The sequence below is a fragment of the Lynx canadensis genome, chromosome A1 (genome assembly GCF_007474595.2).
Source record: "Lynx canadensis isolate LIC74 chromosome A1, mLynCan4.pri.v2, whole genome shotgun sequence".
NCBI lineage: Eukaryota > Metazoa > Chordata > Mammalia > Carnivora > Felidae > Lynx > Lynx canadensis.
In genome coordinates, this window is record NC_044303.2 from 24,046,224 (window position 1) to 24,061,510 (window position 15,287).

Sequence of the window (15,287 nt, forward strand, 5' to 3'; positions counted from 1 at the left end):
TTTGATGGCCCAAACCTCCCCAATTTCAGACTCTGCACTCCACTGTTTATAGAAATTTGTAGTATTTAGCCCTGCTTTTTCCACAGTTAATGGTTTGGAGGAAGAGGCTTTTTTATTTAAGAGGGAGGGAGTCAAAGCAGGGGAGGGACAGAGAGGGAGAGAGAGGGCAAATCCCAAGCAGGCTCTGCACTCTCAGTGCAGAGCCCAACACAGGGCTCAGACCCATGAACCAAGAGGATCATGACCTGAGTTGACATCAAGAGAGGGAAGCTTAACAACCGAGCCATCCAAGCGCTCAGAGGAAGATTTCCTTGTGCAGTTTCCTGCATGTGCTTTTACTCTCCCTTTCTCCGATCAGGGTTCCCTCCCCATTGCAGCACCTACAGCTCTTCTCTCCCCCAAATCAACTCCCTGTAGTTCCTACCTTCCACAATGGGTTATTTTCACCTTTAGTTGTACATTTTTGCTGAGCCCTCAGATCAGTTTCTTGGGTGTTCAAAATGATTTTATATTTATCTGTGCTCCAGGAACCAGACAAAACTAGGGTTTCCATACTCCTCTGCCATCTTAAACCCTTCTCTCCTGAAGGAATAATTTTAATATACAGTAATATTCTTGTCCATTTCAATAATTTCTGGAACCCCATTGGAGGTTTTGATAAAAGACCCTGAGGGGTTTAACTGCCAGAAACAGCAATGTCAGGTGGACAGAAGGGATATTTGATTTAAAAAGTCACAAATTATACAAATATGGGCAAAAGACATGAATAGGTATTTTTCCAAAGATGACAAATGGCCAACTGATATGTGAAAAGCTGCTCATTACCACTTATCAGAGAAATACAAATCAATGACTCCAATGAGATATCACCTCCTACCTATCAAAATGATTAAAATCAGTAACACAAGAAACAAGCGTTGGCAGGGATGTGGAGAAAGGGGAACCTTCTTGCACTTTGGTAGAAATGCAAAGGAATGCAACCACCCTGCAAAAACAGTATGGAGGGTCCCCAGAAAGTTAAAAATAGAACTTCCCTGCCATGCAGCAATCACACTAAGTATTTACCCAATGAATACAAAAATACTATTTCAACGAGATACGTGCACCCCAATATTTATAGCAGCATTATCTACAATAGCCAAATTATGGAAGCAGCCCAAGTGTCCACTGACTAATGAATGGATAAAGAAGAGGTAAGATATATATCAACATACATAGCACATATGCACACATATACATACAAATAGTGGAATATTACTCAGCCATCAAAAATAATAAAATCTTGGGGCCCCTGGGTGGCTCTGTCAGTTAAGGATCCGACTTCAACTCAGATCATTATCTCCCAGTTCAGGTACTGAGCCCCGTGTCGGGCTCTGTGCTGACAGCTTGGAGCCTGCTTTGGATTCTGTGTCTCCTTTTCTCTCTCTCCCCTTCCCCATTCATGCTCTCTCAAAAATAAACTTTAAAAAAATAAAATCTTACATTTTCAATAATGTGGATGGAGCTGGAGTGTATTATACTAAGCAAAATAAGTCAGACAAAGATAAATACCCTTTGATTTCACTCACATGTGGAACTTAACAAATGGGGGGGGGGGTGGGAAAGAGTCAAATCAAGATTTAAAGTCTTAACTATTCAGAACAAACCAATGGTAACCAGAGGTGAAATGGGTGGGTGAATGGCTTAAATAGGTAGTGGGAATTAAGGGATGCACTTGTTGTGATGACCATCAGGAGATCTGTTCAAGTTTTGAATCACTATATTGTATACCTGAAACTAATACTGCACTGATGTTAACTGTAATTTACCTAATTTAAAAATAAAAATAAACAAGGGCCTCATGAAGGTGAAAATTTGGCTTTTCTGATATACAGTTTTACTCCTGAGGAAGGTCAATAATTACTATTCACATTCACTAATCTATGATTATTGCAGCCATTAGAATACAGAGGAACCAAGTATATGGTCTACCCATCTTATTCTACCAAAATTCAAGATGAGGTAGAGATCCAATGTGGGTCAAACCCAAGGGCACAATTAGGCTGTAATGTGAAAAGATACAGCCTTCCCTGAAAGAAACCAAGACATTAAAAATCTATCCTCTGAGCAATGAGCTGTCATGATTTGCTTTTTAGATGCATTTTCTCTAATAGGCTGCTTTTCTCATAGTGCTCCTTCAGTAAAATTGTCCCCAAGGGTTTTTCCCCCTTGGAAAGTACCTCAACCATCAGCTACCCATATTCCCTATTACCCCAAAATTGGAAATGGAATGGGGACACAGAAGGGAGGTCTAACAGGCTGTTAGGTGTGGCTCTGATCACACAAATAGAACCCTCACAGCTCACATGGTCCAATGTGGTTCACTACATGTCCTAGTTAGGAATATGTGTATTTGCCAGGAATATTCCTCCAGCACATATCACAAACAACTACCAGGGTAGCACCACCCTCAGTTGGTGCCAGAACAAAATTTGGGATCCTGCCCAAATGTCTTGGAGATTCACTTAATAGCATCTGCAAGATTTTATGAGGCAATCCTTTGGAACCGGCAAAAATATTTGCCTTAAATAGTTCTGTGCTCTTCATATAAGAGGTTATCCCCCTGCCGTATAATTAGTCTAAAGAATATATATATGTTTATCCCCAAACCTGCATTGTGTCTGGTTGTAAATTAGGTATTTCAGGAAGCACATCTAGTAAGAATGTACCAAGTGGATTCCTTATGACTTTAAATAAAGGCAATGCACCTTGAAGCACCTCAGTTAATCCGACTGAATAAAGAAGAAATTGGCAAATCAAGTGTGTCATTCAATTAATAGGCTAGATAGTCATTTTACTAGTCTGAGTAGAAGTCCTTATTCAGGAAAGGGGTCCTAATGCACTGGTTAATCACATGTCCTGGTATCTCCGCACAAGGATGGTCGGGTGGCAGGACCCATATTGGCCAGTTCAAGTACTCAATTCTTCCAGCCACCATGATTGGTTCAGAGATGGGCATCTGAACATCAGGTCCAATCAGGATCTTCCCTCCGTGTGATAAAAGGATTATGACAGTTAAATCCTTTTCGCAAGCTTCAATAATGCAAAAATTGGCATTGTCAGCAGCTATCTTTCACAACTATATGAAGGAAGCCATCTCAGTAAAAGAAAATCAATTCAGCCCCAAGGAAAGCCAGTTCTAGGGATAGAAATATTGTCTCCATCTTTTTAGCTTCTAGATATTGCCATGCCTTAAGCTCCAGTTCTATTCCTGGACTTGTCAATTACCTCTCTTTCTGAGGTTTCTTTGACTTAGATATTTTCCCCTTGCCAATAAAATCCTGAATACCACAACTACTATGTCTTAAAGGTACAAGCTATTTTTTAAAAATTTCACCTTAAAGTCAGTGTATCCCATAGTAAGAATGTAAGATCATCCCCAGCTCTCTTCATAGGACATTTGATCATTAAGTAATATTTCTAGGAGCATATACATGGCTCAGAAAGCTTATAAAGTCCAAAATATGATGAACTTCTTGGCCCAGATGGTTTTGACCATTTTAATGTGTTTGCTTTAAATTTAAGAAAGGCATACATGTTCTCAAAAGTAACAATAATATTCTAGAGAGGTCTTTATATCCTACTCTTGTTTAATGTTAACTTATGCGTAGTTTTCCACATGATGAAATACTCTTCAAGTGCATGATTCCTAGAAGCTTCACAGTATTTCACCTTCTTTTTTAAGGAAAAAATTCCATTTACCATTACACCAAAAAGAGTTCGATACCTAAGAATAAAATTAACTGAAGAGGCCAAAGACCTGTTACCTGAAAACGCAAGCACTGAAGAGGACACAAATGGAAAGCTATTGTACATTCATGGATTGGAAGAACGTTGGGAACATGTCCATTCTACCCAAAGTAGTCTACAGATTCAATGCAGTATCAACAGCATTTTTCGCAGAACTAGAATACTAAAATTTATATGGAACCACAGGAGATCCCAACTAGCCAAGCAATCAAAGCTGGAGGTATCACAGTTCCAGATTTCAAGTCATACCACAAAGCTGAAGTAATAAAAACAGGATAGTACTGGCACAAAAACACATATGGATCAATGGAACAGAATATAGAACCCAGAGATAAAGCCATGCTTATCTAGTCAATTAATCTAGGACAAAGTAGCTAAAAGTATCCAGTGGGGAGAAGACAATCTCTTCAATAAATAGTACTGGGGCAACTGAACAGCTACATGGCAAAGAATGAAACTGGACCACTTTCCTACACCATATACAAAGAAACTTCAAATAGGTTGAACACCTGAAACCATCCAACATCTTGAAGCAGGCAGCAGGCATTAATCTCTTGGACATCAATAGAAACTTATTCTAAAGGTATCCTAAGGCAAGGGAAATGAAAGCAAAAATCAACTATTGGGACTATACCAACATAAAAAGGCTTTTGCAAAGTAAAAGCCAACAACAAAATAAAGGAACATAGTGAATGGAATATGTTTAAAAATGATGTATTTGATAAGAAGTTAATATCTAAAATAAAGAACTCCAACTCAACACCAAAAAGATAAATAATTTGATTAAAAGTTGGGCACAGAACCTGAATAGACCTTTCACCATACAAGATATACAGAGGACCACACATAAAAAGATGCTTAACATTACTCATCATCAGGTAAATGTAAATCAAAACCACAATGAGATATCACTTCACACCAGGCAGAATGGCTAGCATCCAAAAGACAAGAAATAACAAGTGTTGGTGCAAATGTGTAGAAAAAGGAACTCATGCACAGTTGGTGGGAATGCAAATTGGAACAGCCACTCTGAAAAACAGTACAGAAGTTCCTCAAAAAATTAAAAATGGGAATACCATATGATCCAGTAATTCTACTACTGGGTATCTACCCGCCCCCCCCCAAAATGAAAACACTAATTTGAGAAGATCTATCATCCCTATGTTTACTGCAGCATTACTGACAATTGCCAACAAATGGAAGCAACTCACGTGTCCATCAATAGATGGACAGTGTTATATGTATTCAGTGGAATATTACTCAGTCAAGAAAAACTGAGATCTTACATTTTCACCATGTATGGACCTAAAGGGTATAATGCTAAGCGAAATAAGTCAGATAGAGTCTAAAGACAAACCGTGTTGTTTCACTCGTATGTGTAATCTCAAACAAAAACATAAAGATGGTTACAATACAGAGAACAAACTGGTGGTTACCAGAGGGGAGTTTGGGAGAGGGCTGGGTCAAACAGGTAAAGGAGATTAAGAGTACATTTATCATGAGCACTGGGTAACATACAGAATTTTTAAAGTATTTTTTAAAGTTTATATACTTTGAAAGACAGAAGTGCATGCAAGCAGGGGAGAGGGGCAGAGAGAGAGGGCACACGCGAGCACGCAAGAGAAAATCCCAAGCAGGCTCTACACTCAGTGCAGAGTCTGACAACAAGGCTCAGTCTTACAAACCATGAGATCATGACCGGAAGCCAAAATCAAGAGCCAATGTTCAACCGAGTCACCCAGGTGCCCCTACCGTTTTTAAATCATTATGTTACACCCTCTATGTCATACATACATGTAAATAAATTTTTTAAAAAATATATTCTATTGTCTTAGCTCCCAGGACACCACACTCTTGCCTTTTTCTCCTTCATCATCACCTCCACCCCACTGTCCTTTGTGGGTTCTTCCTCATTTCCCTCACCTCTAAATGTTAAAGAATCTCTGGATTCTGTCCTTGGACAGCTTCTTACTCTCCTTAGATGGGATGATTTCTCAAGTATTTCATGACTCTCAACATCACTTATATATTCACAATATCCTAATTTGTATCTCCAACTTCAATCTCCCTCATTCTCCTCCAGACCTTTACATTCACTTGTGTTTTAGGACATTGTTATTTGTTATAATTCATCTCCAGTTTAACATGCCCCAAACTGGTCTGAAATTTTCTAAAAGTTGTACCTCCTAAAGCCTTCCCCACTTCGGTTAAGGACCACTCCACCCACCCAGTTGCTCAGATCTAAAACCTCATAGTCACCTTTAGACACTTGGTTTTCTCACGTGTCACATGCTATCTTTCCACCTCCCATTCACCCCCTGCTATCAACCCATGTTGTTCGTGTATATTTTAACATTTTCAATGAAAGGGATCTTATCAAGGTTATCACCAAACTCATGTTGCTAAATCCAATGGACTCTTCCGTGCTTTCATCTTAATAGACATCTCAGTATTCACGGACCTCTTAGCCTCTTTCTTGAGAAGACTTTCTTCTTTTGGGTTCCAAGACACCATACTCCCCTAAGTGGTCTTACCATTTCTCTAAAGATTTTTTGTTGAATCCTCTACCTCCTTAAAATCTTTAAAATCCATCCCTTGTCTCTAAATCAAAGCTGTCATTCCAGCAATTATTTCCTGCCTCTATTGCATGGTCAATTTCTTCCTTTCTTCTGGATCATTCCTACCACCACAAAGACACAGTATAATTTATTTTTATCTTGAAAAAAAAAAAATTCCCTTTGCCTCATATCCCGTCATTTGCAATTCCATTTAGATTATCAAAGTAGTTATCTCTGTCTATATTTATCACTTCTTCCCGTCTTCCTATATTTTTTTTGTATCCACATAGTTGGGCTCTTACTCCCAACTACTCCAGTTACAGTCAAAGCCAAAAGTTTCCATTTTGGCAAATGTGATTGTCATTTCTTCTATCTCATGCTCAGCTAATCAGAGCACTGGACAGTTGAGTACATTCCCCCCTCACCCCTTTTTTTATCTGACTTCTGGGATAGTACTCTTTGTCCTTCCTAATTCACTGAGTGCTACTCATTCTGCTTGAGTAGTTCCCCCCTAGATTGCTCCAACATCAAAATATTGGAATAATCCAGGGCCCAGTCCTCAAACCTCTTTTCCCTTATGTTTCCACTCCTTCCCTCAGCGTTCCCACCAAGTTTCATACTTTAAGTACCACCACAATGCCACGGATCACCAAGTTTATACCTCCTCCCTATACCCCTGAACTCCAACTTGCTGCCACCAACTATGTAAGTTTATGAATTAAGGCAGGAATCTTATCTTCAATGTTCTACTCAGCACTACAACAGGGCTTGACATAGCACTCAAAGGTTGTCTGTTAGGAGTATTGTTAAACTAAACACCACTGTGCAAATATTTAACAGAGAACAGTGATTAGCTAATTCCAAGTAATTGCTTCTTTTGACCTAAGTCAATGGTGTAAGGGAGGACAATTTAAGACCTTGCTTTTCAAGCATGCAGTCATCAAGTGGTCTGGTTTGTTCTAAACCTGAGAACTAAAGCATCCAAAGGAAGGGATGGATCATTTATCATTTGGGAAATCTTCTGTTAAAATTTGTTCTCGGGGCACTCGGGTGGCTCAGTCCACTGGGCAGCCAATTTCGGCTCAGGTCATCATCTCACGGTTCGTGGGTTCGAGCCCCATGTTGACAGCTCAGAGCCTGGATGCCCCTTCGGATTCTGTGTCTCCCTCTCTCTCTGCCCCATCCCTGCACACGCTTTGTCTGTCTCTCACTCTCAAAAATGTTAAAAAAATTTTCTAAGTAAAAATTTAAAGAAAATTGTTCTCATTCTCAGACTATTAGTAGGATTTGGACAGCCTAAATCTCAAGGATATATTCTTAAGAACAGAGTTGAAGAATTCTAGGCAGCCATTTCAGAATAAAATCAGACATAGTCCACTGAGCAGAGGTGAAGGTTGACATGGCCCTGAAGAGAAACCTAGGAAGACTGGAACAAGGATGTGACCTAGGTTTCTTTGAACAAGAGGAAATAAACGACTTCCCAAATGTACAGGTCATTTAACAGTTTTTCAGACTACGATCCACAGAAAGTTTACAGCAACATGGGTAAATCTCACATACTACCGAGCAAAAGAAGCCAGAACGAAAATCAGTATATACTATAGGTTACCATTTAAATCAAGGTGAGAAGAGCAGGAGGAGAGACATTTCAGAAGTGATGGCAATGGTGGCTTTTTTATTTGTGGGATGGTCACACCGGTGGATGCTCAGCAAAACTTGAACTATATGTTTAGGATCTTTACATTTTAGTTTTACAGTCCTTAAATGAGCGAAAGGGGCCTGAAATGAGTGTTGTGGGGGACAGATCGGAATTGAGAAAGGTAATTGTGAGCAAATCTCTTCACTGCACAGTCCCTCACTGCATATATTAGGTTTACAGTACACTGCAGATATCTAAGAGGAGGCAATAGGATGCATTCTACTCCCGATTTACTTGCTCAACAATTTCCCTCACACAACTACTAATATCTGTAAGGCACTCATGTTTCAGAAGCCACTCACTTTTGACTGTAGGAAAATTCAAGGTTGCAATACCACTGCAACCATTAAAAAAAAAAAAAAAAAAGTCAACATCTGATTTAGGCAATCATCTTTTGGTGAACCCTCCCAGAATAAACAGAACATTGCAAAACATATCCTGAAAGAAGGCCCAATTAGGGACTCCAGTAATTGTGCCCCAAGGAAGTTTCTTTTGGGGGTTATTGGCCTTAAATTCCTTGTGGAAGTATATAGTAAAGCCAGTTGTCCAACAAAGAACTTCTAGATTATGAGAATAATGTATTTTTATAATGTTTAATTTCTGAGAGACAGCACAAGGGGGGGAAGTGGCAGAGACAGGGAGACACAGAATCTGAAGCAGCTCCAGGCTCTGAGCTGTCAGCACAGAGCCAAACGTGGGGCTGAACTCACAAACCGTGAGATCATGACTTGAGCCAAAGTCGGAGGCTTAACTGAGCCTCCCAGGTGCCCGGAAAATAGTATATTCATCAACATACTTTTTTTTTTTTCTATTTTCTCTAAGATATTAAGCTCATCCAGAGTGAGCATTAAAAACACAGGTTTAAAAACATAGGTCTTTCTTCCCCCACCCCCACCCATGATGGGCATAGAGGACTGCACTTACTGGGATGAGCACTGGGTGTTGTATGTAAGCGAATCTGACAATAAATTATATTAAAAATAATAAAATGGGACGACTAAATAATATAAATAAGTATTAGAAAAAAATATAGGCCTTAGGGGGGTGCCTAGGTGGCTCAGTCAGTTAAGCGGCCAATTTGGGCCGAGGTCTGGTCTTGAGGTTCGTGAGTTCCAGCCCCATGTCGGGCTCTGTGCTGACGGCACAGAGCCTGGAGCCTGCATTGGATTCTGTGTCTCCCTCTCTCTCTCTGCCCTTCCCCTGCTCACTCTGTCTCTCTCAAAAGTAAATAAACGTTAAATTTTTTTTTTTATTTTTTAAATATAAGCTTTAGGTTCCCTAGGAAGCCACACTTGTGTGCAAGAGACACACTTGTGTGCAAGAGAAGGATTGCCTAGAGCTCCAGATCCATATGTGCAGGGCAGCGAGGGAGGCAGGACAAGGGAGAGGGAGGAGATTAACTATGGTATAGTCCCAACAGAGGCCTCAGCAGATGCCATGGAGGCTCTGGTATACCAGGATGGTCCCTCAGCATCGTCCAGTCCCGAGGCAAGGGAGCCAGACTTTTGTATCCTCACAGCAGACCCCAGGGGAGAGGCAGGACTATGGGCAAAATGGCCTCTTTGGTGGAGGTTAATTTTCACAACTAGAATCCACTGAGAGCCATCAGTTATCAACACTTCCAGCAACAGGGAAAACAAGTACCTCTGAAGGAGAAGCCGGGCTGCACATCAGTGTTCACCACAGCAGCCAGCCTACAACCCTCTTCCCAACTCAACAGTGTCTGACCTTTTAGAAACCATTCCTACCAAATCTCACCCCCACCCTATTAATACACAAGCTCTGCTTAAGCACAGTAGCCAAGGCTCTGAGTTTTGCACAAGTATTCATACAGTCGTGAATAACCCCAAAGGCTACTGACAATTATTTTTGCAATATAAATCATACACCAAGAAATTCATGGACTGGCTTTGCCATGATTGCAAACCTACCTATTCATGAAGACATGAAGCCTGAGATCAGATTTCTCTAAGAAAAACACAGTAATCCATAAAACAAAATGTATCATCAGAAAGCTTTAATTTTATAACAAAGTATTTTTCAATCACACTTCTCTTAAGATTAAATTAGTATCTCATTGGGCAAAGTAATGAAAAAGGAACTAGAGATTCTTTGTTTCCCCCTGATTCTGCTTTTTAATACAGGCTGTCAATTCATTTATTCTTTCAAAATTCAGCGGGAGATACCATGCTTAGCCTTGAAGATAGGTAAGAAGTTCACCATTTAATAAAGACAGACATGTGAACAGGTATTTATCAGTCACACGTTTCTTTCAACAAACAAATCTAAGCACTATGTGTACAGCCATCAACAAGACAAACCTACTCTTTGCCTACATGCAATGTGAGACCTGATAAAATAGAAGGCTGAAGGGGCCTACATATGGGAGGAGAGCCATGGAAAGCTTGATAACCATAAGCCAACAACTAGCCTTTACAGAGCTCTTAAGTTTACACGTGTCTGGTGATTTTTTGTTTAGAGAGAGAGAGAGAGAGAGAGAGAGCAAGAGTGCACGCACACAAGCATGCATACGTACACATTTGGGGGAGGGGGCAGAGAGAGGGAGAGAGAATCCCAAACAGGCTCCTTACCATCAGCACAGAGCCAATGCAGCGTCAAACTCATGAACTGAGAGGTCCCGACATGAGCCAAAATCAGGAATCGGATGCTCAATGGACTGAGCCACCCAGGTACCCCGTGCCTGGTACATTTTAACTCTGACATCAATTATCTAAGGTAGATACTATTTTTCCCTATTTACAGATGAGGCAATTCAGGCACAAAGATGAAGCAGCTTCTCAAGGTCACACAGGTAGTGAGTGTCAAGAGTGGGATTGAGAGGACTTACCTCTGGAACTGAGCCTTGACAATGGAGTAGGAATTTGCCAGATGGATACTATGAGGGGGGTGGGGAGCATTCCAGACACAGGGAACTGCAAGTACAGATGCTTCGAAAGGATCAAACCTGCAAGTTCACTTGCACTCAGGCTGCCTATAGAAGAAAACAGGAATCCAGGCCTGGGAAGTGGGAACGGTGGGGGCAGAAGAGACTGGAGTTGTGCCTCACAAGGGAGAGACTGAACGAATGGAAGCACAAGTTGATTGGGAGTGAGGTCAATTTTGTTTTTTTGTTTTTTTAATTTTTTTTTTCAACGTTTATTTATTTTTGGGACAGAGAGAGATAGAGCATGAACGGGGGAGGGGCAGAGAGAGAGGGAGACACAGAATCGGAAACAGGCTCCAGGCTCCGAGCCATCAGCCCAGAGCCTGACGCGGGGCTTGAACTCACGGACCGCGAGATCGTGACCTGGCTGAAGTCGGACGCTTAACCGACTGTGCCACCCAGGCGCCCCGAGGTCAATTTTGTTTTAATAAAGTCAACACTAGTATTAATAGAAGCCACTGACATTAACAACATCCTTTAAGCATGTCGGGTTAATTATTTATATGCATGACCTCCTTTTAGTTTCACTGCCACCTTGAGGGAGGTACTACAATTATCCCATTTTTACAAGGGAGGATGCAGAGTCTCAAGGAGGACAGCTGGATTGTCCAGGGCTCTGCTGTTTGAGTCAAGGAGCCGGGATTCAAAACCAAGGAGTCATGACCCAGAGCCCAGGCTCTCCGCTGCCTGCTCTAGGTGCCCGGCATCACCCCCCTCCTTCTCTGAGGAATGCAGAGGGGGAGGAGGGTGGCAGAAAGGGAAAATTCCCCCTAAGGAGACGCTCCAGCCCAGCAAGCTTGTAGGGCATGGGCCGGAGGATAGGACATCTGAGTCCACCCAAGTGGCATTGTGGACAAAGTTCTGGCAGTGAGCACAAACGAAGAGTCTTGCTAACAGCCAGCTGTCTGAAGGGATGCTGATTCTGTGACTAAGAGAATGGGTGGAGATAAGCACCAAGAAGTGGGCACGGGGTAGGGAGAAAGGTGCAGAGTCAAGGTCTTCTAGGGCACAGACGAAGGGGGTCAGGCAGCTGAATGTCTAAGTCAAGAGCTGAGAGAAACTATCTGCTAAGAAGGTACAGGTTTGTCCCAAGACATGTTGAAGGGACCCAAGTGATGGAATGTGTCCAGAGATAATGTGAAGACAATGGACAGAAACCGAGAAAACTGTGCTATTCAGCAAAGACTCCTGTTTTCTTCTGTAAAAATAAGCAGATAGCGTGTGTATGCATATATACGCTTCTGCGTCTGCCATATAGCTGCTTTCTTTAGAAACTATAGAAGGCGCTTTTTTGTTTGGTTTACAAGGAAGGCAGGAGGCCTTCAAAATTCTCTGAGAAACTAACTCTGTCTTCCACATGTGAGATTTTTAATTACTTCTAGGCGGTACAAGTCTGGACAAAGTAAGTTAGTTGAATGGTGTTATGCTTTTAAGAACTAAAAATGCTACAAACAGTTTGAGTATCGCCCAAGAGGTGCTTGGCCACTCTGAGCCCAAGTCACTGACGTCAGTAGCTGCGCTTCGGGCATAAGCGCTTACGGGCTCTGGACGGAAGCATGGCATGCTTACAGCGCTCCCGGGATATGCCATTTTCTAGCCTTATTTATGTTAGCTCTTCACCCTAAAAACACCACAGAGCAGCTTACCTGCTTTAGCCATCTGTACAGAAGGCGATTTCTCCCGTTTCTAACAATAGAAAACTTCCCAGTGTTAACATGTAGCAAAAAGGAGAAACAAGAGAAAAAGAAAAAAAAAAAAAAAGCCTCTTTGGTCCGCCCTCCCTGGCTGTTGCTACCTTGCAGTTTATGACATGCAGATAGAGGGAGGTCTGGTGAAGTGAACAAGGCAGCCGGAGAGCTGGTCCATTCCCGTGGAAACCACGAATCCCTGGGCACAGGCAGCTCTCCCTACTTTCCTGAGGGATTTCTTTTGTGCGACTTTGAGAAGGGCTCATGAATGATTTCTCAACGTGTGCCTGGCTCAGGCAAGCCGCACAGGGAGGGAGTAACCCAGCTGAGTGGGGGCAGAGCCAGCAAACACAGACCGCGCAGCGCTGGAAGTGGTTCTACTCGTGCATGCAGTTTTTGAAGTCAGCAAAACAGAAATCAAATTACTATCCTATTATGCTGGTCGATGCTCAAGAAGGGACTCTATGCTCGCTTAATTACCATGAGAGATGCGGCAAGTCACAGAACAGCAAAGTATGTCTAACGTGGGGACCCTGAAGACAAATGTAAGTTCTCATGCTGCTGTATTTTACTGCCGTGCAATTTTCTTTCTGGCTTGAAATCATGCTTGGCCAAAATGTTACCATTTCCATGAGAATTTCTAGCGTGGAAAGTTGTCTGATCTTTGCTTAAGACTTTTTTTTTCCCTTCTTTTATTAACTAAGAATAATGCAAATGGAAATTCCCGACAGCAGCTGGGAAATTCCCGACATTCAGCCTCAGACTTAGAACTATAACCCCAACTAGATTCAATTACTATGGGATTAACACTGGATGTATTTTTAATGGATTTTCTTCATGTAGAATGCCTCCCGCCCCACTGTTTTGGACTGCATGCTATTTTAATACTGCTGTGGCTAAACTAGTGTGATCAACATAACCAACAGAATGAGATAGAGCTCAGGGAGATTCCTGGTAATCACCAAACTTTTCTTTTCTGGCCAGGATCACCTTGTTTCTTCCTGAATCCTCAAAACTCTGCAACCTCTGTTAAAAAGTTCATTCTGCTTTTTTGACCTTGCTTTGAAGGAAAAAAAAAAAATGCAACCAACAAGACTCCCCTAACATTGTGAAGGAAAGAAATAGAAGAAGCCACTGCAGTTCCTCAACAACCATTGTGATCATGAGGGAAAAAAGGCAACCCAAGGAGCCCAGCATGTACACCAGCTTCCGTGTGACAGAGCGTGAGGACAGAAAGATGAATGGCGGGCTGAGGCTCTGACTTGTTAGTTTTCCTTTACTTCAGCTGCTACAAATTCCGGCTTAGCAATGGATGTTCTTTTTGAAGAAAATGCTTCCTTGAGCTCCACTACAAACTCCTTAGTGCAATTACATGACGACACAAGGCTCTACAATAATGACTTTAACAACGGAGAAGCTAACACTTCAGATGCGTTTAACTGGACAGTGGACTCGGAAAATCGAACCAACCTTTCCTGTGAGGGCTGCCTCTCACCACCCTGCTTCTCCTTACTTCATCTCCAGGAAAAAAACTGGTCTGCTTTGTTGACAGCTGTAGTGATTATTCTAACCATTGCTGGAAACATACTCGTCATCATGGCAGTGTCCCTAGAGAAAAAGCTGCAGAACGCCACCAACTATTTCCTGATGTCACTTGCCATAGCTGATATGCTGCTGGGTTTCCTTGTCATGCCCGTGTCCATGTTAACCATCCTATATGGTGAGTGGCGTTAGTTTCCCAGCTATACCCACCCTGGTAATAGCATGTGCATGTGAGGAGCAGGTGAGCTGGGGCTCAAGGGACAAACTCAACACCAGGGTTTATTTATAGTCAAGGGTCTACCGTGTCATACTCGTTAAATTTAAAGTGAACTTTCACATATTACATGATCTGACAACCTATTATTGGAGAGTTTGGGGCTTTGGGACACATACATTTCATCTAGTAATTTTAAATGCCCCCAAAGAAGTCATAAAGCAGTAATCTGTCCTTCTGAATCCCCTTGATTTTCACTTCTGTAGATTCCCAAGTATTCCAGCCTCCGGGACAAAACACAGTGGTATCTTTGTCACAGTTTTCAGCACTTCTACTGGAGTGGTAAAACCTTCCCAGTTGCCTTAGAACATGTGCAGAGACAATCTCAGTGGTGCAGTGGGTGTGATGTTAAAATATGCAGATTCTCCTTTAGAATAAATGAATTACTCCAGTGTCGGTTGTTCCTACCCAGAGAAGCTAATTCAGAAGCGTGCCTCTGAATTATGCCCTCCGCTCTTTAAAAACACAGCCACACCAACTCCTCCCGTCTGGTTTGGAGGGTAGAAAACAAACGGGAAGACATTAATCCTGCTGTCTCCAACAGTTTCAAAGAGTCAGACCTCTTAGCAAGTCAGCAAACACTGGGACGGCTTCAGCAGAAAGCAGAATGTGAGGTTTTCAAGTCAGGAGTAATACAGCCGGGTTTCTTTTTAAAACAATATTTAGACTGACATAGGCACACAGTCACTCAGAGCTGGAAATACATTATGGTCAGTGTAAGAGGGGATTTTTCTGACCAGGTCTTATGGGCTATATATGTATCACCCCAGCTCCGAGTCTGGAAGAGGAGGGA

The 15,287-nt window shown here is 41.9% G+C and overlaps 1 protein-coding gene across 1 annotated transcript in view; it reads left to right on the forward strand.

Moving 5' to 3' along the window:
* Positions 1-12,613: 12,613 nt before the first annotated feature.
* The window catches only part of HTR2A (5-hydroxytryptamine receptor 2A), a 60,533-nt gene continuing 57,859 nt past the window's right edge, over positions 12,614-15,287 (forward strand). Inside the window, exons 1-2 of the mRNA XM_030310697.1 lie at positions 12,614-13,223; positions 13,663-14,398. Of these exons, the coding sequence (XP_030166557.1) occupies positions 13,987-14,398 (412 nt within the window). The 5' untranslated portion in view covers positions 12,614-13,223; positions 13,663-13,986. The remainder of the gene's footprint in view (positions 13,224-13,662; positions 14,399-15,287) is intronic.